Source organism: Phoca vitulina, unplaced genomic scaffold (genome assembly GCF_004348235.1).
Source record: "Phoca vitulina isolate PV1807 unplaced genomic scaffold, GSC_HSeal_1.0 scaffold22, whole genome shotgun sequence".
NCBI classification, from domain to species: domain Eukaryota; kingdom Metazoa; phylum Chordata; class Mammalia; order Carnivora; family Phocidae; genus Phoca; species Phoca vitulina.
The window spans coordinates 4,682,806-4,708,648 of record NW_022589725.1 but is presented as its reverse complement, the minus strand read 5'-3'; the positions used below and the strand labels follow the sequence as shown (position 1 = coordinate 4,708,648).

The 25,843-nt window shown below is 43.4% G+C and overlaps 1 protein-coding gene across 1 annotated transcript in view; it reads right to left on the bottom strand.

Annotated features, from left to right (window-relative positions):
* PTPRT (protein tyrosine phosphatase receptor type T) overlaps positions 1-25,843 on the bottom strand; it is a 1,068,951-nt gene that overhangs the window by 130,695 nt on the left and 912,413 nt on the right. The window contains exon 17 of the mRNA XM_032419927.1: positions 9,924-10,072. Within this exon, the coding sequence (XP_032275818.1) occupies positions 9,924-10,072 (149 nt within the window). The remainder of the gene's footprint in view (positions 1-9,923; positions 10,073-25,843) is intronic.

Below are 25,843 nucleotides of genomic sequence, written 5' to 3'. Positions count from 1 at the left end.
AGGAACACCTCAGTTCCCATAACCAGGAGATCAAAAGCATAATTCAATTTGAGAAGATCCTGTTCATGCAGAAATTGGATTGGGGGGTCTACAGAAAATGTCTACAGAAGACAAACCATTATTGACCACATTTCATTCATCCAAAGGAGACCGTGGGACACAGACTAGAGTGGTCACAGCCCCCAATTCTAGCCCAGGTTCTTTTGCTGGTGACTCAATGAGTGACCCTGAGGAAACTCTCTGGGACTCAATACTTCATGTTTAAGATGGGGAGGTTGGATCAGATGGTGTCTAAGGTAATTTTTAGTTTTGATTTTCTATTATATCCCTTTTCGAGTTTAATATGCTTCTCTGAAACTTGTGTTAGTTTAACTCGGTGTTTGTGATAGACAGTTTGTCTACTTTTTCAAGGCCACTTAAATTTCCATTTTGCACTTCCAGGGAATAAATAATTCCATTCAACTTTGGGTTGCCAGGAATTAAATAAGTGTGTCCTTTAACCTGTCAGCCAAGTGGATGATTACAAAATATTCAATAATCCCTGTAAAATATTCAATAAAACTGGAGGTGGCAAGCTTGTAACATTCAATTCTTCTCCTAGATTCAATTTAATCTTGGAGCAACCAGAAAATATAATTGTCCTTGCAAACAGAATTTTGTGCATTTTTTTTATTTCTCTTCATGATGTTCCATTGAGCTCTTGGTTTCACTGTGTGACTCATGATTGCTTTTCCTTGTAAATTTCCACTCCTTCCATTCTGACTCTTAGGTTGTTTGCTATTCAGACAAAAGGAGAGAAAGCTCCAGAGACTGCCGAGAAAGAATGCCTATAAATGGGGCACAGCTATAAATGGGTTTTAGCAATCTTAAGGCCCAGCACCTCCAAGTGGCAATGCTTTCTTGGTGACTCCACCCTGAGAAATGGGGAGTTAGCTTGTCACCCCCAGTGTGCTGTAACTCTACCATTATCAGAGACAACTTGGTACATAAAGAACAAGGCCTTTGGAGTCTGACAGTCCTAGGCTTTACCTGGAGCCAGTGACTCAAACTTGAGTGTGCATCAGCATCACCTGTAAGGCTTGTTAAAAACAGTGATGGCTGGGCCCCACCCCCAGAGCTTTGGCTTCAGTACGTCTGGGGTGTGGCCAAAGAAACTGCTTCCAAAGAGTTCCCATGTGATGCTGATGTTTCTCATTTGGGGACCACACTCTGAGAACCACACAATGACTCAGTACTCAGTATCTGTGGACTTCAGTTTCTTTCTCCATAAAATGGGAAGAGTAACACATGTGATTTAGTGGCGTGGTCTTGGCTGTAGGCATGTCAGATCCTGGTTTCGGTTCCAGCTCTGCTACATAAAGCTATGAGCCTTAGGTAAGTTCCTACTGTTTAAACCTCAGTTTCCTCACTTGTAAATCATCAGGGACAATCATAACACTTATTTAATCTTCCCAAAAAGATAATGCACATAAAACACTCAGCTGGAAACAAGCACATAATTAATGCTCAATAGATGATAGCTGGTATTATGAATAATAATAATCTAATAATTAGTGCATTTTGAGGTTCCAAACTGGGAGGATTAAGTGAGCTCACTGGCTGACAAAACCAGAAATAAAAAATACCTCAGTAGGGTGCAACCACTCTGGAAAACAGTATGGAGGTTCCTCAAAAAGTTGAAAATAGAGCTACCATATGATCCAGCAATTGCACTACTGGGTATTTACCCCAAAGATACATGTGTAGGGATCCAAAGGGGTACATGCACCCCGATGTTTATAGCAGCAATGTCCACAATAGCCAAACTGTGGAAAGAGCCAAGATGTCCATTGACAGAGGAATGGATAAAGAAGAGGAGGCATATATATACAATGGAATATTATGCAGCCATCAAAAGGAATGAGATCTTGCCATTTGCAACGACGTGGATGGAACTGGAGGGTGTTATGCTGAGCGAAATAAGTCAATCAAAGAAAGATATGTATCATATGACCTCACTGATATGAGGAATTCTTAATCTCGGGAAACAAACTGAGGGTTGCTGGAGTGGTGGGGGGTGGGAGGGATGGGGTGGCTGGGTGATAGACATTGGGGAGGGTATGTGCTATGGTGAGCACTGTGAATTGTGCAAGACTGTTGAATCACAGATCTGTACCTCTGAAACAAATAATGCAATATATGTTAAGAAAAAAAAAGGAAGAAGATAGCAGGAGGGGAAGAATGAAGGGGGGGAAATCGGAGGGGGAGACAAACCATGAGAGACGATGGACTCTGAAAAACAAACTGAGGATTCTAGAGGGGAGGGGGTGGGAGGATGGGTTAGCCTGGTGATGGGTATTAAAGAGGGCACGTTCTGCATGGAGCACTGGGTGTTATGCACAGACAATGAATCATGGAACACTACATCAAAAAGTAATGATGTAATGTATGGTGATTAACATAACAATAAAGAAATTCTCAAAAAAAAATACCTCAGTAGGCTGGGATAACAGGATCAAATCTAATGAGAAGATATGGCACGGAGGAAATATAAAGTCCTTTGTCTGGGCCCCCCAAAATCATCTTTACTTGGGCTGAATGAGGCAACCTCAGTTGGAAGCCATGAGCTCTGCATTAGGTAGATATGTGATGGACATATGGAGGTTCACTCAAATGTGAGCAGTGTATTCTGAACCCAGATTTGGAATCCAGAGTGAGGGTGATGGAGGCTCTCTAAACTTCCAGTAATTGAACCTAATGCAGAGAATCACATCCACCTTGGAGACCATGCACTCCATGGACACGGACCAAATGGAGACAGAGGTGCCAATTCAGATTTTGAGCAGATCGGAAAACAGAAAGGTATCCCAAAGGAGGCTGATGGCTGATGTGGGCTGCTCAGCCCGAGGGAAGGACCTGCAGGGCACACACATGGCCGCAGTCTGACAGCATGGGGTGGGAGGTGGGTACTGCAGGAAGAGAAAGACTGACTTCACTACCTTATGTGAGATCAGAGGGCAGACAAGGGCCAGCCTATGGTTGCTGGCCAATACATACTTGGGCACAAAGAAACAGGAATAAATGGATGGAAGTTACATACAGCAAAATGCAGCTTAAAAGGAGAGAGAATTCACTACCAGAGGAATTGGAACCAGATATGGGCTCAGAGCTAGAAGATCTTCATTTGAGTTCCAGATCCATCACTGGTTCTCTGATTCACACATTCAAACAAATACTCAATGGGTATCAGATGGACCAGAGAGTCTGGGTAGCGGTCAGGGTACACACTGGTCGGCGGCCATGGAGAGCCAAGGAGTCCATGCTTAGGACTTTAGCCTTTCCCTCAGGGGCTACAAGGAGCCACTGAAGGGTTTTAAGCAAAAGGAGGGAGGGTCAAGTTGGAGTACTGCAAAGATAGGACAGTGGAAATATATTAATGTATTGCATTTAGGATTCCTTATGACACCAGGATAGTAATTCCTACCCTGGTTGCAATGCTTTGAGAAGTAGAGATAATTCAGCATCTAGCAAAATGACTGCCCCAGCAGGTGCCAAACAGAGTGAAGGTATCATAAGCAATCCTTAACATCACTTATCATCAAGGGCATAGCGTCCCAAGGGAGGGTCAAAGCCAGACCAATTTTCCCAGAGACCCATTTCTCCAGCTGGCTCAATATCCTCCTGACAGGGTAAAGGACTCTTCCTAAGGAGTTTAAGGCAACCTCAGCCATTATACTTTTAAAGTCATGATCTGTATTCCCTATCTGAATCACTTTAGTTATATAATATGTTCCTAAAATAATCAGGTTAAAATTCTGCCTGGTGCTTCCTTCTGCCCGGCCCATCTCTGCCAAGCCATTCTGCAGGGTATCAAGCTTGGACATTCCCTGATGTATCCACAAGGACATCCTTTTAGTAGGTCTGTGGGCTGAAGGTCATGGAGGACCATTAGGTTTCAGGATCACCCCTCCTTATCAGCAGCAAACATCTCTGAGGCCACAGCAAGCTCTGAGGCTACCAGATATATTTTTGGTTGCACTAGAGGTACAAAGTCAGGGCAAGAGTCCTGTGGCTCTTTTTGCAGGCACGCTGCTATTGCAGCCCCTGTTGGGCTCTGCAAAAATCTTTGTTGTTGGAGCACCTGTTCCCTTCATGAGCTGTGAGCTCTCTGTGCCCGGGGCCATCCCTTGCTCTTCTCTCTCTGCATCTATCTAGGGCTTCGTCCAGATCAGGAATGCCTGAGGATGGGGCCATCTGATCTACAGTCCCACCTCCTAGGAAGCTCCGATGGGACGATTCCCACAGATCCTGCCTGTTAGAACATCCCCTGGGGCAGCTGCCTCCCTGCGGGCTCTCAAGTGGATAGAGGAACCAAGAGGAGGTGCTGTCCTCCCAGCTGGTAGGGCAATTCCCCTTAATCTCCTTTCTTTCCTTCACCTTGCCTTATGGTGGGCAGAAAGCTAAAGGTTAGAGGGAAGACAAAGACGGTTTGGGGTCCAGACCTCACTATTGATTCATCATGTGACTTAAGGAAGATTTTTCAATATCTCAGAACACCAGTTTCAACTGTAACATGGGTTTGGTAATAAACATACCACTGTACAGGGTTCTGTGAGGACAGATGAAGATGTGTATTTGAATGTGCTTATCCCAGAGCCTGGCACCTTGCAGGCATCTGACTGGCTCCATGTCAGTGCCCAGCCCCGGGCCTCCATGTAGGACAAAGCTACAGTAGCAGCTTCTGCCCACATGGGAGAAAAGCTGGCTGGCCATGGGGAGAAGAGTGATGCTCCCCCTTTCTCCTAGCCGTCAGCAGCTACCGTTCATGGTCCAGGACAAGGAACACTGGTTCTGCAGTCAGATAACCCTATTTGGCTTCTAATCCCATCCCCACTCTTTGTGTGTGCGATGTTGGGCTTATTTATTTCAGCTCTCTAAAACTCAGTTCCCTCATTTATGAAGTGGGAATGATATCTAATTTATAGGGTTCCTAGGAGACTTAAGAGTGGGATTTATACAAAGCATATGGTCTAGTATGTATGGGGTGCCAATGAAAGTTACCTTCCTTTGGGCTTTTGCTACTAGAAAGCTCAGAACAAATTGCAATTTGAAAGTTATCAGCCTGCATATTTAGATTACTTTTTAATATAATGCAATTACATTTTAATCCAACCTGGTCTTGATCTTGTCTTCATTTATGTGTTCCTGATCTTGATTATTTATTTCTCTTATTACTGTTTTACTGTAAGTACTTTTATTGGATATGTTCCCAAATTCTCTGCAGAGCTAGATGGATAGAATCAAACTGATGTCAGGAGAAACGGATCCTTAATATGACTCTGCAAATGCCTATGTGATTGGGGCACGGAGTCTCTCTGAACCTCAGTTTCCTTGTCTGTAGAATGGGAGTAATAAAAAACCTACAAGCTATCTTATGGTGCATGAATAAGGATCTTTGGCTCCAGCATTTTGCAAAAGCACTTTTGTAAACTATGAAAAACTTAGTAGAAACACTTGCTATATGCGAGACACTACTTTATACATGCCTCAGAATGCAAACAGTGTATGTCCTCCTTGTAAGGGACAAGGGGTTAGTGACTTTCTTAGAATAGATAACATCTAAGGAAGGATCAGGTGAGAATGACCGCATGAAGCCACCACATGCCTATTCCAGACCCCCGGCGTTAGGACGCTTGAGGCCAGGACCCCCGGGTTCCAAGGAATAACAGCTAGGCTCTTATCTTTGTTCTACCTGGTTCCTGGAGGCCTGAGTGGACACATATGCCAGACCACCATCTTCAGTACACCCCCCAGACCCCAAAAAAGACCAGACTCCCTCCTTTCCTTTCTAAGTCTCCCAGACACCCTGTACCTTCACTCTCTTTATACCTTCGATAAACTCTGTTTTCACCTCTTGCTGGCTGGTGTTTGGTTTCTAGCCTGTGCACAGCCGGGACCCTCTTGGCTGGTCCTGCGGGAACCCCTCTGGGTCCTCGGACCTGGCCCACCAGCATCACTATCACAGAAATTCAACAGGGATTTGTTTTGAAGCACTTTGATTTGGACTGAAAACGAACACAGAGACAATGACACTATGAACAGAAGATAAAGAAGACGATGTAAGCATGGATATAAAAAGACAACATCGGAAGAAAGACCCGGAAAATTATCCCAGTGAGTGAAAGATCTCAGGAAAAAAAAAGTAACAATCAGGTACACATGGCAAGAAGATCAAAATGAGATTACTTAATAAAAGCCAGCATTTCTTCAAACCGAAGACAACGCACATTGTTTGTCCTTGAAATGTGACGTACACTCCTTTCTCAAGAATGCTGCAGCAAAGACAGGCCCAGCGCTGACAGGGCCCTATCACCCTTGCAGCCTGGAGGTCATTGTTCCATACAAAATCCAGAGGCTTGCCTGAACCACTGCAGCACAATTTAGAAGTCATTTAGAATAGAAAGCCCCGAAAATCAACGTATGCAGGGAGATGGGGAGTTTAAATTAGGCAAGAGCCCACCTGTTCAATAATGAAATAATTGCTCAGGGCCCATTCTTCTGTAATCTTTTCTGATGCGGCATGTATTCTTGGGCTCTGCCTTTCTCAGTGCTTCCTCGACATTTGCAAATCATCTCAGGGCCTCCTAAAACTGATGCAGAAGCCAGGCAGTCAATTCCCTAATGCCGCGAAAATAGATTCAATTTTACATACATCAGGGTGATTTCAGAAGCAATTTCTACATCTCTAGTGTAAGCATTACTTACATTTTTCCCCCTCAAATCTCATCCCAGCGGTTCCACAGGACATTTTAAAAGGTACCTGATGCATTCCAGGGCATTAAAAAGAATCCCCAGGGCGTGTTTGTGGCTGTAGCCTGAGGACACCAGATGCACAGATAGAGTCCTAAAATATTCAGTGATTCAAACAAATGCAAAATTTCTTAATAATTGAGTATAATGCCAATTGAATTTTTCCCCTGTCTTTCTAAAAGCAGTATCATTAAAATGTATATGCGGGTATGTCTGTGTATATATGTTTGCCTGTGTAGACACGGGTATGTCTGTGTGCGTATGTATATTAATTACACACACATATCAATCATTTGGAAATATTGTCTCTCTTTATGTTGAAGATGTCTAATTAGATTCTACTGGATAGCTTTCCTCTTCCCCTCTGGCTGGCTAATCTACTGGGTCTTGGGTGCTTTCCTTTTAAGAGCCTAAGTTTTAGCCCACGGGGAAAACAGTGGTGATGTTTCCCCTTGAAATCCAAAAAATTGGTGTTAACCAGGTTTTCACTTGAGATCAGAAAGCTTAAGATCAAAGACCTATAATTTTGAGGTCATGTATCTCTATAATATTTTTGGCATTCAGTCTTCCCAGGGCATTTTTATAAATGGAAAAAAGTGTGCCCAAGAATCTGGCTGATCCAGGAAAGGTTTTGGGTGAATGCGTATCACTTGGCCAGGATATTCTATCAGCTAGACTCGCTACTGAACTTCCTGGTCCTTGGGCCAAAAGCAGGAGAATCTGTGACAGGTTAATCCAGGCAGAGGTTCTCAGGGAGCTCCAGATGGACCTTTCTGTAAGGACACACCGAGCCCACTTCCCTGTCAACCCCCTGTCTGCCTCTTCTGGACACCTATGACACTTGCCCCTTTTCCCCTTCCTGAGGGAAGGTATGAATCGCTGTGATTCATCTGCGTTGAGAAAGGAAAGAGGACTGGCTTCGTGGGCAGGCAGACTACAAACTTGCTCTGCTCTCTGAGGAAAACAGAAGTTAAATATTTGCTCATGAAATAATCAGTATGCAATGTTAGATTTTATCTTTAAAGCTATTACACAATCTTAAGAAGTGCGCAGACTTAGCGTGGCCAACAACAGGCAATGGGATAGCGTTTGTCTGCTGATACAACGCAAAGGCAGGTATATGATACCACCCAGGTCAAATTTTTGCCAACATGTTGACCTCAATGTGATCATGATGAAAAAAATTCAGATTAATATGGATTGTGCCACATCCTATGGGACCACTGGCCTAGACTTTTTAAAAAAGATGTAAGCAGCCTGAAAGAAAAAATAAAGGAGGGAGGGCCGTTCTAGGTGAAAGGTGATGGAGAGACATGATGACGAAATATAATGTGAGCACCTTGACTGGACCCTGGATTAAAACAACAACAACAACAATTTGGGGGCCACTGAGGAAATTCAACTGTAGATGGTATATTAGATACTGAAATAAGGTTACATTTCTTGGGTAAGATAATTTTATAGTGGTTATGTTGAAGAGCTGTCCTAGTTCTTAGGAAGCACATGCTGAATTCTCTGGAGATAGAGTGTCATGATGTCTGCAACCTACTTCTAAATGGTTCAGAAAATTATATATATATATATCTATCTATCTATCTATCTATCTATATATATATATATAATATATATATAGTATATAGATAGATATATATAGATACACACACACACACACACGGAGAGAGAGTACATGTGAATAATTGGTGAGTCTAGGTACAGGTATAGGAGGATTCATTTTACTATTTTTTTCAACCTTTTTATAGGTTTAAAACTAATTTCTTTCCTAAGGCAGCATGTCAATATTTGAAAACGGCTATTGCTTCCCCAAAGTTCAGGGTTCTTAACCAGTGTGCCGCTAAGAACCATCTAAATAGCTTTCACAAAATCCACATCCTACCTTACTCCTCATCTCCCTCCTCCTCTTCCCTCAGGAGATTTCGATTTAGTTGGTAAGGTGCACAGCCTACATATGTGTTCTTTGAAAACTTTCTCAGATGGGTTCTGTGCTGCACATGAGGTTTGCAATCATGGGTCTGAGTTACCCTCAGAACCTGGATCCATCGGGAATTAGCTAGGTCACTCTGAGAAGGTCAGCCAAATGCACGGAACTTTGGATGCCTTATCTACAAAATGGGACCAATCATACAAAGTATCTTACAGGGCATGGAGAGGACAAAGATTGTCAATAAATGTTTGTTTCCTTTCTTTCTTCATTTTCTCATGGGCTCTCACCACCCCAACTTGATCATACCTATGTGATTTTTACACATTATGGTTTCTTCCATTTGCCATTGATGTAGTGTGTGGAGGATATTTGTCTATGCTCATAGTCCTTTAGAGTTTCTGAATTCCCCAATCTGGAGCAGAGGCTGGAGGATCCACCATTTCTATTAAAGCCAGGAAAAAGACTGGCTTAAAGAAAGATGAGAACAAAATTTAGCTCTCTTGAGTAGCTTTAAATGTTGCCAGTCCTGTAGTTCTCCTTTGGACTAGGGTTAGTCCTGAAATCTTAGCCACTTCTGTCGGCCTGGGATCCTGTATCCACTCTGAATGAGGGCTCAGGGGCTCTTGACTGAACAGCACTTGGAAACACTGGCTGTGATTTGGACCTGGCCAGGCTTGGAAGGCCTGGCTTCCAGGTCTGGATATGTTACTCATCAGCCCTGGGACATTGGAGAATTTGCTTCTCTGAGCCTCAGTTTCCTAAGCACTTAAAACAGAGACAGTAATAATCCATGATGCACCTACCTTACATAGTTTATATGAAACACTGTTTTGAAAACTGTAAGACACTCAATTCAGTGTGGCATGTTTTTCTCCTTATGGGCATAACCATGTCCTCTTTTTTTTTTTTTTTTTTTCTAAATATTATTAATTTTGTGAACAAGTAGTTAAGATGGCCTGCCCCCACTTCTACCTGCTTTGGGGGACAGTCTTAAATTCTCCTTTTCCCTCAAGATGGGCTGCCCCAAGTCTCTGCCAGGGAGAACCTTCCTGGAACATGCTTGGGAATATCCCAGGGAAGCATCCTGAGCCCATGCCCTATAGCATCTGACCACTGTGAGGGGTCCACAGCAGAGGTACCAGGGTCAAGCTGGACCACGGGCATTCCCTTCCCCTTAGTTGACTCAACTTACTGAATCCATTAACGTCCTGAGAGCTAGAGGAGAAGCCTTCATCATTGCGGCTGGTGCTGAGCTTGGTGGTAGGTTTGTCGGCTGAGGCCACAGGCCCCATCTCCCTCTGGGCTCCACTCTGTGTCTCCTTCTGCTTCTTGGCCAGCTTCCTTTGGGACATGTGCAAGGGGAAAAAAATCACAGTCAGATGGTTTCAGTTGTATTAAAGCACTGGGAAGACCAGATTGCTCTTCTTCTCCACTCATCATCCTCAACCCCCAAACCTGGCTCATTCTCCAGAAACAGTCATGGTGGGTCCTCCAATGCCAAGATGGAATAAGCCTAAGACCTCCTGAAATCATTAATGGCTTTCCTTCACTCAGAAATTTGAGACTTATCCTGGCTCATCTCCAACAATAGGTATGTTCTTTACTTGAACTTAAAATGGGAAATCAGTGAGACTTGGCGTGATGCTTCCCTTGCTCTCCTTCCAAAGGGGGGAAGAGGCCAGATTGATCTTTCTGTTCCCAAGGCTCTGAATGAGATTCACAATGGAGTCTGACGTTTTTCAGGGACAAGATTACAAAATAACACACCAAACAATGGTAGACTGAAGTAGGGGCTATTGGTTGGTGAAGGGTGAGGGTGGGGGTAGTTAGTATTATAGCTCAAAGGAGAACACCGAAAGCTGAACTGGATGCCTAACTATTCTCACGGGAATAAAAGACCCTCAGAACCAGATGGTATTTATAATAATACTAGTTTAAAGCAGTGGTTCCCAAACTCTGATGGAAATTAGAATTATTTCAAGAGCTGATAAAAGTACACAGAGGCCCTGGTTCATGAAGGCAGGACAGGGGCGAGGCCGGTGTGTGACCACCTAGTTCCCCAGGTCATTCTGACATCATCACTGGAGGTTAAAACAATTGGTTTTGGCCAGGAAGGCCTGGGTTCATATCCTCTCTCTGCTGGCTGCATGACCCCAGCAAATTCTTTAGCCTCTTCAAGTTCTGAACTCATCCTCTATGTACTACGGGAAACAACTAGACCAAACCCCTAGGGTCATGATGATTAAATGGGATCAAGTGCTAAACACATGGAGCACAGTGCCTGGCACAGAGAGAACATTCAACACTTGGCAACTGCTATTCTTATTTTTATGTCATCCTTACTGGTCCAACGTCATTCTAGGAGACCCACCGTGAAATCCCTGGATATCAAGTGGTAGAGACTTTGATACCTCCCCAGGCAACTGAAGGGTTAAAAAGTTCTCCATATGGATTTCAAATCTATTTCTCTTAAATCTTAACTGATTGTTCTTAGATCATTAGAAATACAAAAATATGACTAATACCTCTTGTCTATAATAGTTCTTCAAATATTTCTAAAAAACCAACACGGTTCCTCTGAGATTTCCCCACATTTCCAATTCTAAATATAGTTATTTTGTTCCTGTGATGTGGAAGGCAATGGGCATATTAAATATCTGGAGGGTAAATTCTCAGGTCTCTTGCTCCGTTTTCCATAGGTCTTGGCTTCAACTTCAATCTTGATCACTCCTACCTCAGCATGGAAACAACAGATCTCTCAGACAAGTCAAATTCAGCACCATGTAGGATATAATTTTCCAAAATGGAGCCTGCTTGGTCATGAAATAGGCAGTTCAAGAGGTAATGATCTCCCTGTCAGAGGAGGTATGATACGGAAGAATAACCCTAGACCTAGAAGTATTTTAGGGGAGTTCATCTAGGATCAGTTCTGGTTTGACAGTATGATAGTAACCCCCTATACATGGGTCCCTCAATCTAGGTGCAGACTGCACAGAAAAATGACAGATGGCACACTCAAGTGGGGATAATTTGGGGAGAGTTTATGTGCAAAAGGACTACTGCCAAAAGTAAGAAGGGTGAAGGCGAATGCAAGGTCCTCTCTAGTGACAGATGAGCTGTTGGCCACCATGTGTCCAGAGGGACAAGCAGAGGCAGCAGCGACCAGAACCCCAAAGGAGAGAGTTGTGAAGACAAGAGAAGACCACCGGCCCAGAAGCAGCAGCCTCTCTCAAGGGATCCAGCTGGTCCTCCCAGGGAGGGAACCAGAGACATACACACCCTGACTACATCTTCCCCTCTCCCCCTGACCTCCAAACAGCGGCTCTCATTAGCTAAAACCAACTGGAAGCCGGAGGCATGGAGTCCATGTCAATCTAGCTCTGGAAGCAGAGGGCAGAGTGGAGAGGCAGGAAGAGTGAATCTGGATCCAGGAAATGCCCCCCAACAAGAGGATTTTATCTCCCTGATTTGGGCCACAATTTGAAGACAAATGTAGCCTAAAATGGAATTCTTTTTTTCTTTCCTTTCTTTCTCTTTTTCTTTTTTTTCCATTGGCCTGAAGAAAGAAGGACCCTCAGGAAAAGGAATGTGTCTTTTGGTTAGGATGTTTTGGCTACAAACATTGTGTTCCAGTAGTCAGAATCTTTCTGACAGACAGAAACAACAAGGAGCAAAGCACTGGATCATTTGGGCCTTCTCTCACCATTGCCAGGCAGTCAGACTGGGGGGAGGGGGAGCACCAGCGAAAGAGAAATGAGTGGGTCTACTACTGATGACATTTTGAAATTTTATTCTTCATTTATTATCAAAAAGGAGTGTGTTTAAAAATGTATATGTGACCTTCTTAATCATAAATTTGAAAAGATATACAGCAGATCCGTTGCCTCTCTCTGAGCTCTGCTCACACTGCACCAGCAGGAAATAAAAGGAAATCCAGTAAGAAAGTTAACTTTAAAACTAGAAGTGAGTGTGTACTAGTGGCTTTGATATTTCCGTAGGGGCAGAACTCCCACCAGGCGTAAAATAATATGGAGAGAGTTGTCTTAGGCACAAATCATTTGCTTCCAAAGGAATAATAATAATAATAAAAGGTCTCGCTGCATCTATGAAAAATGGCATTTTACAGAAATGTTTGGGTAGCTCTGAAAACCTGGATAAAAAATGAAAAATTGAGTTTCTCCAAAACATAGGTATTTAAAAACTGGACAGCTAACCAAGTTATAAAAACTCAGGAGTATGGCATGCTTAGTATTTAGCCCATGTTGACACTATGTGTTCGTGGTAATGATGATGTTCTATATAAAAATGTATAGACAGGTGTTTTAGCAACTGGCAAACACAGCTACAAAGTGCAAATAGAAGGAAGGAATATAGAAGGAAATAAAACACAAAAACCATAGTTTTGGGACCTATCTTTATTCTATCAGAATTCAAAATATAAGTATTAAAAAACCCTTTCGGTAATACAGGAAAAAATCATGTTTATTCCTATAACCACAGAGCTTAACTGAGTCCCTTCCCCGTTTTTCCTTAAAAGAGGGGAAAATCCAAGCCTATGAGTCGGGCATGAAAGACCCTCAGGCTATGGCTCTAGGCTTCAACTCAGCATTATCTTCCACACACACCTCCTCTTGGGAAACACCAACTACCTGTCTCCATCCCCCAACAATTCCTCAATACTCTATATTCCCTAATGTGTCCCCATTCTTCTCCATTGGCCACCTCCTCTTCATCCTTCAAGGCTCAGCAGTATTCAAATGTCACCTCTCCTTTGAGGTTTCTCTTGCTCCTCTAAATAGATTTGTGGTTTTCTCTTCTTGGCTGACTTATCCGCGGTACAAATATTTATTGAGCACCTACATGTACCGGTCTCTGCTAGCTGTAAGATCACAGTGACAAGAGCCAGACACGACCTTGACCTTCAAAAAACACAGACACTACCGGCAAAAACAGGTGCTAAACATGTAAATACAGAAACAAATACAAAATCACAAAAGTGATGAAAGCCAAGGAGGAGAAGTGCGTGGAGCTATAAGCATGCCAACAGGTGATTTGAGCCCTCTCAGCAGATCAAAGCCTTGTTGCCATGTCAGCTAAGCACTCGTCTAGTTGAACTGAAGTGATTCAACTCTCCCACCCACTAGGGCAAGAACCTCTTGGGTGAAGGGCTTTTGACTTCTTGCACCTACTCCAATTTCTTGCTAAGTGTCTGGCACATAGCCAGTGCTCAATAAATTTGTTGTACAAATTTATATTTAAAAGTCTACAATTTGAAGTGCAGAAAAAATTGCCATCCTACTCCGACTGCAAATTATAACCACTTTAAAAAAAGATACATACGAGGAATGAGGAAGAAAAACTTGCACAAAATTAGTTTGTGACCTGAAATATTTCTACTTATGAATATTTTTGGCTGACAACTTAGCATTTTCTTCCGGTGGTTATCATAGAATTCTTGTGATGTTTGCAGAATTAATGGAATGTTTACAGAAGTCAGAATTTTTTTTTTCACTTAGAGCCCATGGAATAGCCATAGCTACAGAATGTTTTTTAAAAAATCACATAAAATGGTTACATGATAAATAGGATAGTCACATAACTCATGGAATCTTCAGATCCTTCAAGACCCAAGTACTTCTGACTTCTGAAACTTGGAATTTTTTCTCTAGCTGTTCTGAGATTCTTGCCAACTGGGTCACAAAATTTCACCAGCAGGGGGTACCAAAAGCTGGTAAAAAGAGAACATGCATAAGCCTATCTATTCCTCTGCAGGGATATTTCTAGAGCTGAAGAATGTTTTAAGACCTAGCAATCCAAAGTTTACTGTTTCTGACAGGTGGGGACAATGTGATGTGACCATAGCTCTTGGCATTCTTTCTTCTAACAGATCACTCTGAGGTCTTTCTGACCTTTGCTTGTTAGCTGAGTGAGGGTAGGTGGCAGGGGATATGCCCATGACGGACCTTGAGTCCTATGATTTATTCTGAGCACCACTCTTTATAAGGGACAGTGTCAGGTGGAATGGCTCAAGAGAGAGGAATGCAAGGCTGTGAAAGGTTCTGAAATCATTTTGAGAGAAGGAGCATCTGAAACGATGGGGATTATTTCTCAAGGAGAGAGAATATTCAGGAATGCTCTCTTCACACATCTGATGTCTGGCTCTGTTGTGGCCCCAGGAGCAGAATTAGAAACAGTTTGGCTTGACACAAGGAAGAAAGAACAAAGTAGAAGTTCTTGGGTCTCTTTCGGAAGTGCCTAATACCTGACTGTCCTTCCCATTTCTTCTTTCTTGGTAATCTTCTCTACATCTTTTACATCCCAACTCAAATGTCCCCTACTCTTAAGGAAGTCTTTGTCTCCTTCCCAAAGTTAGTAGTTTCTTCCTCTTTGCTCATTGATTTGTTGGAAAAATATTTAATGAGCACCTACTTTGTACCAGTAGCTCTTAGAAAGAGACCATGATGTAAAAAGCCAGGCATGACCCTTGCCCTGCTTAAGCTTTTGGAAGTAACAAGCACCCCATCCCTGGAAAAGTTCAAGTAGAGACTGAGAAGCGACTTGGAAAAGAGGCGGTAGGGAATTCCACCATCTGGATTCTGCAAAACCCTTGAATCTGTTCTGGGCTGGGAACAGGAGGCTCCAGCCAACGGGGGGAGAGTGTTGGGGGTTCCACCTAGGGTTTTTCCCTACATGTGAAGAGCTATGCCCATGCTCCTGGGGAGACACGGATAAGGCACTCTTTCTTTTCCTCCCAGGGATCTTCCTCTGACCCATCCTCTGTTGGTATCTCTGGATAGATGTTCTGGGAAGCCACAAAGATAGGAACACTGGAGCCAGAGAGAGATCCTCAGCCCGTAGGAGGTGGACAAAGAAAACACAGAGCTAAGACTCTACTCCTATTAAAAACTGGCACTGTACCCTTTGAAGCCGGGGTGCTTCTGTGCTGGTACGATCGGATCTTTAAAGTTATGCATCAGAACTATAAGGGAACTGTACCATCCTCTCATTTTATTCAAGAAGAAACAGGCCCAGACAGAGGAGGGGCTTAGCCAAGGCACATGGCACAATGGCAGAAGCCACGGGACCCAATCCCTGCTTTCTACCTGCCAGCGCAGGATACCTGTTCTAACAATCCTCCACCTCTCTTTTCAGAATGAAATTAGAAGTGCAAATTCAGTCCACGGTATACATGGTTCTAGTCCCTTGTGAATGCAGCAAAACCTTATTAATCCAAACCTCACTAACTCAGAATTACTGTAATTGAGGCAGGGGCTGAGCTATACCACATCAGAGTCGATAGGGTAAACGAGGCTACGGATATGTGCAGGATTTAAAGGAGAACACACCACTTTCTCTTAGGCAGAATGGCAAAGCAGTTAACACACTGGCTTTGGTGCCAGACAGCCTGGCATCAAAACCTGGCTCCATCTCAGACTAGCTGTGTGAGCTCTTGCAAGTTACTCATCCCTCTGCATGTCAGTTTCCTCCGGTCTAAAAAGAAGGTACAATAGTACTTTCCCAGAAGGCGGTTGTGAAGATGAAATGGTATGTGGCTAGCAAGGCATTTTTCCTAGTACATGGTACACAGTAAGCACTCAATACATGCTCTCTGGTAATCCTTTAAATACAGGAAACAGCCACGTTAATTTAAATTGCCTCATTATTTATTAAATATGAATCTTCGAAAGTGGATGCCCTGAAGAATGCCTTTTCTCTAAAAACATCCTTTGATGTATTCTAGAGCCACATTTCTCAACCTTGGCTGCACAAATCATTTGGGGAGCTTTAAAAATTACTGACGAGCTTCTAGTTTAATTGGTCTGGGGTACAGCCTGGGCATATGCGTTTTCAGAAGCTCTCCAGGTGATTATAATGTGCCGCCAAGCTTGAGCACCACCGATGTAGAACAGTGTTGTCTCTGGACCAGCAACATCAGTTTCACCTGGGAACATATTAGAAATGCAATTTCTCTGGCCCCACCCCTGACCTACTAAGTCAGAAACTCTGGATGATTAATAATCTCTCCAGGTAATTCTAACACGAGCTGAAGTTTGAGGACCCTGATGTTGAGAACCCACTCCTCAGCTGGTCTGAATCAGTGAAGAGTCCCTAACGTGTTTCACCTGTGAAAGTGGAGGACCAAGCGGTAGGAGATCTGGGTGCCAGCTCTAGGTCTCCCAATCCCTTACTGAGTTACCAGAGACACACCCTTTCCCCTTTCTGGGCACTGATTTCACTACAGGGGGTAGTTGGCATCTTAGAACCAAGGCAAGAACAGATACTTTTTAAATGACTGTTCTTGGTTGCATTGTGTCCCCTCCTAAAGATATATTGAAATCCTAACCTCTGGTACCTGTGAATGTGACCTTCTTTGGAAACAGGGTCTTTAGAGATGGAATCAAATTAAGATGAAGTCATTAGGGTGGGCCCTACTCCAACAGGTCTGGTATCCTTACAAGAAGGATATTTGGATGGAGACATGAAGGGAGAAGGCATGTGAGGACAGAGGTAGAGAATGGAGGGAGGGAGCTGGAAGCCAAGAGTTGCCAGTAGCTACCAGAAACCAGGAAGAGGCAAGGAAGGATTCTACTCAGAGTTCTAGAGGGAGAATGACCCTGCCAACATTTTAATTTTACACTTCTACCCTCTGGAACTGTAAGAGAATAAATCTGGTTGTTTTCCACCATCCAGTTGGTGGTACTTTGTTATGAAGCCCTAGGAAATGAATAACAATTCCATGAAACAATAAATCCCGAATTTATTTCATTTCTTTAATAAACACATATATAGCACTTATTCCATGCTAGGCACTATTAAGGCTATCACAAACACAGTGTATTAACTCCTTTAATTCTTCCAATTACTGTATGAGATTGGGAGTATTACATCCCTATTTCACAGATGAGAGAGGGAGGCAGAGAGAGTGGAAGTAACTCATTGAAAGTCCACCCAGGCTTTAAGAGATGTAGCTGGGATTCAAACTCAGGCCGTCGGGCTTCTGAATGGTTCTCTAAGGTTCCTTGTTATGTCATGCTCAGCCAAGGACCTACACATATCCACCCTCATCCCAAAGCTTTTTCAGCTGGCTCTCTTCCTTTCCAGGCAAACACACACTCACCCACATATGTACACACATCGAGGCAGAAAGCTCACACTCACACCCACTCACATCCAGTCTGCTTATGACCTCTGTGGGGTACCCATTCTGGAACGTAGCTGGTTCCTCTCCAATCGCATCACCCTAGCCTGGGGCTTCTATGTGTTTCCACCAGAATGGCAAGGTTATAGAAGTAACTGCAGCACATCCCACCACAATTTGAAAGGCCGAAGGACCTCAGCCACCACCTGTCACCTCCATCTTTCTGCTGTCTTGCTCTCCATGTCTATGCCTCTACCTGTCTGCTTCTGCTTCTCTCTTCTGGATGTGGCTGCCCCTCTCTCCTTCTTGCCTGGGTTGGCTCTCTTCTGTATCATGTTCTTTCCACTAAGGACAGAGTCAGACTCAGTCTGACCATCCTCTAGAGGGCTGGCAAGGGAACCAGTGCAGCAGAAGGCCTAAGACAGGTGCCAGGCCCTCCTCCTACTGACCACATCGCCACACTACCCCTTGGACCCTGAAGCAGAGCCCAGAGGGAACAGCACGGGCTCTGGAGCCAGACTGCCTGGGTTCAAGTCCCAGCTCCACTATTTACTAGCTATGTGCCTTGGAAAATTACTTAGCTTCTTTATATCTCAATTTCCTCATCTTTAAAATAGGGATTAATTATAGTGAATTCTTATGACAACCATTTGCAATAGATACTGACTTATAAATACTAAAGCACTTACAATAGGATCTGTCACCTACCAAATAAGCTCTCTAAAAGTGTTTGTTAAATAATACGCAACGAGAAGGGAGTAATGCCCTCACAGGAAAGCGAGGGCAGAATCTCTGATTGAGACAGTAGCAAGTGCCCAGAATGCTTTCAGGCCACTGAACTCAGAACCCCTTGGTTAAGCAAATAGCCCTCTGTTCTCAAGGCTGTGGAAATGAACTTTGGCTCCAGACTAACCTGGCTTTAACCAGCTGTGTAATCACAATTGTGTCTCCATTTCTGAGACTATGAGACTCAGTTTCCTTCTCTGTAAAATGGCAAGCTCTTGACCGCAGAGTTACTGTGATGATTGGATTCTTATAATAATAAGTGTAATGTCCATTTAGAATTTTTAAAATGAATAAACATTTAAAATGTGTTCCCCCTAAGCAAGAAATTCCATATCTGTGATTTCATCCCCCCGAAACACATGATAAAACAGTAGGATGAACAATAACTAATACTGTCAAAAAATAAAATAAAATAATAATAAAAAAAAAGAAATAAGAAGTGTAAATTCCCTAGCATGATCTTTGGCATATAAGAGACACTCCGCAAATGCCAGTGCTTTTTCTCTCCCTTCTTCACACTAGCAGTCTGCATGTTTTTTTTCTGCTTTATTTTTACCTTAATTTTGTGTTTGACCTGCTCCCTGAGACAAGCACTCCAGGGAACCAAGTTAACGACTTTTTCTCCCCTGCCCTGCTCGCTCCACCCATACCTTGCTCATATGACCACAAACCAAGCCAGACACTTGGGTAGATGTTTTTCTCCCAGTCACGCTCTGACCCTCAGTTTCAGGTCATTACAGGTTACAGGGTCTTAGGTTCTCTGGGCTGGAATGGCCTTTGGGGTTCTTAGAGTCATTCTCCAAGAGACCCCTGGGTGGAAGACCCCTGGCAATCCCCCCCACCAAGTGGACATCCAGCCCCTGATTGCCAACTCCGGCGACAGGGACTCCTCACCTCTGCAGCCCTTCCTGAGGTGCAGGCCCTTACCTGGGGATGTTTTCCTCTGAGCTGAGGCTGAGCTGAACTCAGTCTCCTGTCTATGTCCTCTCGGATGCCACAGGTTGCTCTGCCTGCTCTTACCCATCCAGCTTATCCATGGGCGGATGGACGACCACGAATCCTTCAGACTTTATCCAAAGCAACCTCTTCCAAACCATCTTTTCTCATTGCAAAGGCTCTGTGGCTCTTCCTTCCCCAACTCTGTGAACCTCCTTCTGCACTCTGCATCCCTGTGCCCACACCTCTTCTTAGATCTCGGCCCAGGGCACTCTCTTTCTCACCTCCACCCCAGGCCTTCAGTTCCCATCCAGAAACCACGCTGGCCTGCTGGATGGCCAGCCCCCAAGGTCATCTCTCCCACTACACTGTAACCACATGGGCAGGGACCACGCTGGCCTCGTGCACTTCCCATGCCCCAGCACCCTGCGCAGCTTCTGGCACAAACACCTGTTGAGTTAATGCATCCACAGATCACAAAGCCATCAAGTTCTGTCTCAAGCCCTATGTCTTCCAGGAGGCCTTTTCTGATCTCTCCCTAATGGGATATACTTTACCTCCATTTCCTAGCCTTGTCATCTGCCTGCCGCTCTCACCATTCTTCATTATAATAACTTACATAATATGCATTAGTTCACATTTCTCTTTTCTCCAGCACCTAGTTCAGCACTTGGCACAATGTCGTAAAAGCTTTAAAAATGTTGACTGACTAAATGAATGAGTGAATGAGTCACATTTTTAACTCCTTTGTTGTTGCTCTGTTTCATTATTTGAAGATGCCCATGACTTAGACCTGACACGTTTAATCTATTTCTGCCCCAAGTGTCTGTCCTGGAGCTGTACAAGTGGGCCTTTCTCTACAGATGGTGCGTGACAGTGATTCTCAAACCCGAGGGTGCATCAGAGTCACCTAGAGAGCATGTGAGAACAGGGATGGTTGCATTCCACCCTCAAGAGCTTCTGATTTGGTGAGTCCAAGGCAGGACCCGAACACCTGCATTGCCAAGTTCCTAGGAGATGCTGGGACTATCCCTGGAGAACCGGTCTATGGAATGTCAACTCCTGCCCCACTGGGGAGCACATACCATTTACCTGCTGCCTGTTCTCCTGAATCAGTCACCTCCAACCTTATTCCCATCCCCCACCCCACCCCATTTCTCCTTAAACTGCCGGTGGGCGTAATATACTCTTTGCTTAAGTATTCCCATTTTCTTAGGACTTTATCCTAATGAAATAATAATAACAAGGGAAAAATATATATTCTGTAGATCACATTGGAAAACAGCTTTGTGTACACCAGGGGTTCTTCATCTCAGCACTACTGACACGTGGGCAGTATAATCCTTTGTTGAGTGGGCTGTCCTGTGCATGGCAGTGCGTTTAGCTGCTTCCTTGGCTTCTACCCACCACATTTCAGTAATTCCTCTCACTCCCAGATCTGACAAATCAAAAATGTCTTTAGGCCTTGTCACATGTCCCCAGGAGGGAGGCCGGGGAGGACAGGATTGCCCCTGATCCACGAGCACTGGTACAGACATGTGAGTGTAATAGTTTCACATGCAGTAAATACCACCATGTGCTCAGTGTCTTGAAAACACCTGTAATCCTCAAAGCAGCACTACAAGGTAGTGATCATTTGTTTTACAGGTGAGGAATCGGAGGCCCAGAGGTTAATCTCAAACTCGTAAAACAGGTAAAGGGACCAGGTGGGATTGGAGCCCCGAGTCTTCGGGCTGCAGAGCCCTGCTCTCTCCCGGAGCCTGCTCTGCTGCTTCTCTTGAATAGCACACCATCAGTCACAGCCTCATAAATGTCTACCAACAGGGGATTGGTCCAGTAAATGACGGTGCATCCCCCGGATGGAATATTATGCAGCTATTAAAATGATGGAGTGCCATTAAAAATGAAAACTATGTAACAACATTGAAGAATGCTAACTGGCTTACGTTAAGTTAAAAAAAAAACAACAACAAAACTATAGACAATGAAACGGGGTCTGCATTGTGATTGCCACTGTGAGGAAGTGCATCCGTGCTGATGTGTTCTATGGAAGGTATTAAGGATAATTTTCATTTCTTCTTTGATATCCATTATTGCTACCAGAATATCTCTGCGATCATTATTTTTAAGTAGTCGCAAGGTAATGAAATTCAGGATGTTAGGTTTGTCATAGGTCTTTCTTCTACCTGAATTAGTAGAACAAAAGCGTCTCTAAATCCTTTGACTGGGGTCGGGGTTTGACACACTCTCACTTCCCCTCAGAGAGCCCTGTTGTATGTATGTTTCTGAACCAGGACATCTCTCCTTGAACTGACCAGCTTCCCCGAAGCGCAGCAAGCTGGAAATGCAAAAGAAAACAACGCTGAAGGCATCGGTGTGGATCACTCGGGGAGCCAGGGCTGTGAGGAACACGCAGCCTGTGAATAACAGATGTGTCTGTCTGTCAGAGGGTACTGAGCAGTGTACCGGCTTCATGCATTATGCATCAAGAGTGGCCTGGCATCCTGGCCCGGCCGTGCGGGAGAAGGCTTGCATAAGGAACATCTGATGAACTGATTGGAATGTCAAAATGTCATTAAGGATAAATTAATGGATGTGTTACTTTGGCTGTAAGAGCAGTGCCAGCAAGACAACAGGCTGCAGGCGGGCTGTTCCCTAGCCCGAGACAGACGGCGTTTGCAATGGAGATTCACGGTCTTTATGCAATGTGAGGTGCTTTGCAGGGAGAAGAATCAACAGAAACGCTCCAGCACTTAAGCACCGTAAAATCATAAGCATGAGATAAATTAATTAGTGTACACTAGGAAGGTGGCTGGTCTGTCTGCACTCCTGGGGAAAGCCAGAATGGATGGCACTGGGCTGGAAAGGATGGGTCTCAACACCAGACTCCTAAAGAAAGCAATTGAATTTAATGTGTAATCATAAACTGCAGCTGATGGAAAGATAAGTCTGGTCTGCATTTGTTTTTTTCACGGATACCATTTTTGTCTATTGCTTCAAACTCTTTGTGTCTGTGGGTCAAGTGTCTTAGGTGACCAGGGAGACTGGAACCACTGCCACTTGCTTCTAATGCCACGGGGGAATTTACAGTAACTCAACACATGGGAAACTCTCTGGGAAGCCTGACTTCCCTTGGGACATACTAGATAATGGTGGTCTATTATTCTGTGATGGGAGGCTCACTACCCCACATGCAGCCTATTCTATTGTTGGACAAGCATTGTTAGAAAGGTCTTTCTTAGGCTTCTCTAGCATCTTCCTCCTTGCAGCTTAACAACAACAACAACAAAGCAACAATGAGAGTATCTAACACTCACTGGACATTTGCTAAGTACCAGGATCTGTGCTCTGGTCAAGTTACCACCTTATTTTGTATCATCCCCACTTTATAGTAATAGGAAACTGAAGAACAGAGAGGGTGAGAGACACGCTCCAGACCACACAGCTGGTGCATGGCAGAGCCAAGATCCAAACCCAGGTCTGCCTAAAACTAAGTCTTACCATCTTAACTATTACATAATTCTAACTTCCATAACCCCCACTCATAGAATAGAGCCTCACTTTTAGAGCACTACAGAATGTGAGAAGCTAAGACAAGTGGAACTAACATTTTCAGCACATACCGGGTTCTTGGCTAAGTACCTGGTCTGGGTTAGCCTAACCTATCTTTTTAAATTTTTTTCATTTGAGGACAGTTGACACACAACGTTACATTAGTTTCAGGTGTAAAATATAATGATTCAGCTTCTCTCTATGTTAGATTATGCTCACCACAAGTGTAGTTACCATTGATCACTATACAGCACTATTATAATATCATTGCTCATAATCCTCATTCTATTTTATTCCCATGACTCATTCATTCCGTAACTGGAAGCCTGTATCTCCCACTCTCTCTCCCTCATTTTGCCCATCCCCCACCCCTCTCTGTCAGCCATCAGTTTGTTCTCTGTATTTATAGGGCTGATTCTGCTTTTTGTTTATTAATTTGTTTTGTTTTTAAAAGATTTCACATGAGTGAAATCATATGGTATTTATCTTTCTCAGTCTGACATACTTCACTTAGCATAATACCCTCCAGGTCCATCCATGTTGTTGCAAATAGCAAGATCTCATCCTTTTTTATGATTGTGCAATATTCCAGTGTGTCTGTCTGTACACACACACACACACACGTACCACATCTTCCTTATCCGTTTGTCTTATCTAATCCATCTTTCATGCAATAGCCCTGTTTGCTTGAAATAAGTTACTATTTCTCCACCTGAGACCTCTCTTTCTTTTTTTTGTTTCCACATACATTAGCTTTTTAATATACAAGAATCAGTTACATTTCTCTATATTAACAATGAACAATTAGAATATGAAATTTAAAAAACGGTACCATTTACAATAGCATGGAAAAAAAATGAAACATTCAGGTATAAATCCACCAAAACATGCATGGGACCTGCATGCTGAAAACTACAAGTAGGTGATAAAATAAATCAAAGTAAACCCATACAAATGGAGAGACACCCCATGTCCCTGGGCCAGAAGACTCAATATTATTATGATGTTAATTCTCACCAAACTGATCTATAGATTCAACACAAGCCCAACCAAAACCAAGCAAGATTTCTTGCAGGTATCTACAGCTGATTCTAAAATGCCACTGTACATTTATTTTTAAAGAAAGAAATGTGGGGGGGCTTCAAACCTCAACTGTCCAGAAAATGAAACCAGACATCTGTTGTCTTGTTAAGTATCATAATCATCAGGTATATTTCAATAACATTATTTCTCTATGTCTGGCATAACTGAATTTAAATAAAGTCTTCTCCATGGCAGAAGCTTATTCATAAGACATTATGAACAAAAAACATGTTAAGAGACAGAAATTTATCCTATAAAATTAAAAGTGGGACTTAGGGCACCTAGGTGGTGCAGCTGGTTAAGTGTCTGACTTTTGGTTTTGGCTCAGGTCATGATTTCATGGGTTGTGAGATCAAGCCCCATGTCAGGCTCTGCACTCACCATGGAGTCTGCTGGAGTTTCTCTCTCCCTCTCCCTCTGCTCCTCACCCCACTCCCCCACTCTCTCTCTCATTTCAGATAAATAAATCTTAAAAAATAAAGTGGGACTCAAGAGGCCTGCTTAAGAACCAAATCACCTTATCTTCTCTTTAATCTTTGTCCTTATTTCTCCAACACATATTATAAAATTTCTTACAATTATAAAAAAGATGATTGACTTTGATCTTGTTCGAGTTTTGGCCCATTTATATGGTGAATGTATTTAATGGAATGAAGGGGTTGGTACGGGTTTATTTTTCTCCAATTATAATATGGAGCAATGGGTATAAACTTTCAGGTAGTGACCAACTCGACTTCATTCATTGCATATTCCGCCTGGTCTCAGAGGGCATAAATCTCATCAGCTCTGCTGCCAGATCCCCGTCACACCCACCTCCCAATCCATCATAAGAACATGGTACCAGTAACTGGCAACTCTGTTCCATGGATTTCTTTCAAAGAGCCTGTGGCCCTGGTCAGTTTGGTGAGCCTTCATTTCCTTACATTTAAGAGGATAATTCCTCCCTTGAAAGTTACAGGAGACACCTGTATAAAAGTACTTTGTAAAGTGCAAAACACATGTATACACAAAACATAAACTACAATTAACAGCAACAAGGCACTGAGCACCTACTATGTACCAGACCCAGAACCAGATGTTGTTCACGCATTGCATTCTCTTATGCAATCCTGGTCAATCCCCATGGCAACCCTCCAAATTTGGTATCACGGTCCTCCTTTTACAGATGAGGAAACACAGGCTCAGAGAAGTTAGGTTGGAAAGTGTCAGAGGCCAGGATTCAAACACAAATACAGTCCATGGTCTTCTTTCTACAACACTGCTTCTAGGTGCTGAGTATGGTTTTCCTTGCCATTCAGAGCTAAGGCAAAAGCACTGTTTAATACCCATAAGAGGTGGGAGATGAGATTAAAGAAGTATCACTTATTGAGCAAACTGCTCCTAGCTTAGATGGCTGGAAGATACCCGCATGGTAATATAGTGGGTGCATACACTTTGAATCAGCCATGGATCTCCTGGAAAAACCTTAGATCCCACATCTTCATGGTAGTTTTGCTGTATAAAGCAGAGCCAAGACAAAAGAATAGTATGAGGTCCCTTATTAACCACATCTGAGCTTAGATTTTTCACTAGAAGTTCTGTCTTCATCAGTAGATGTCCAAATCATAATGACATGG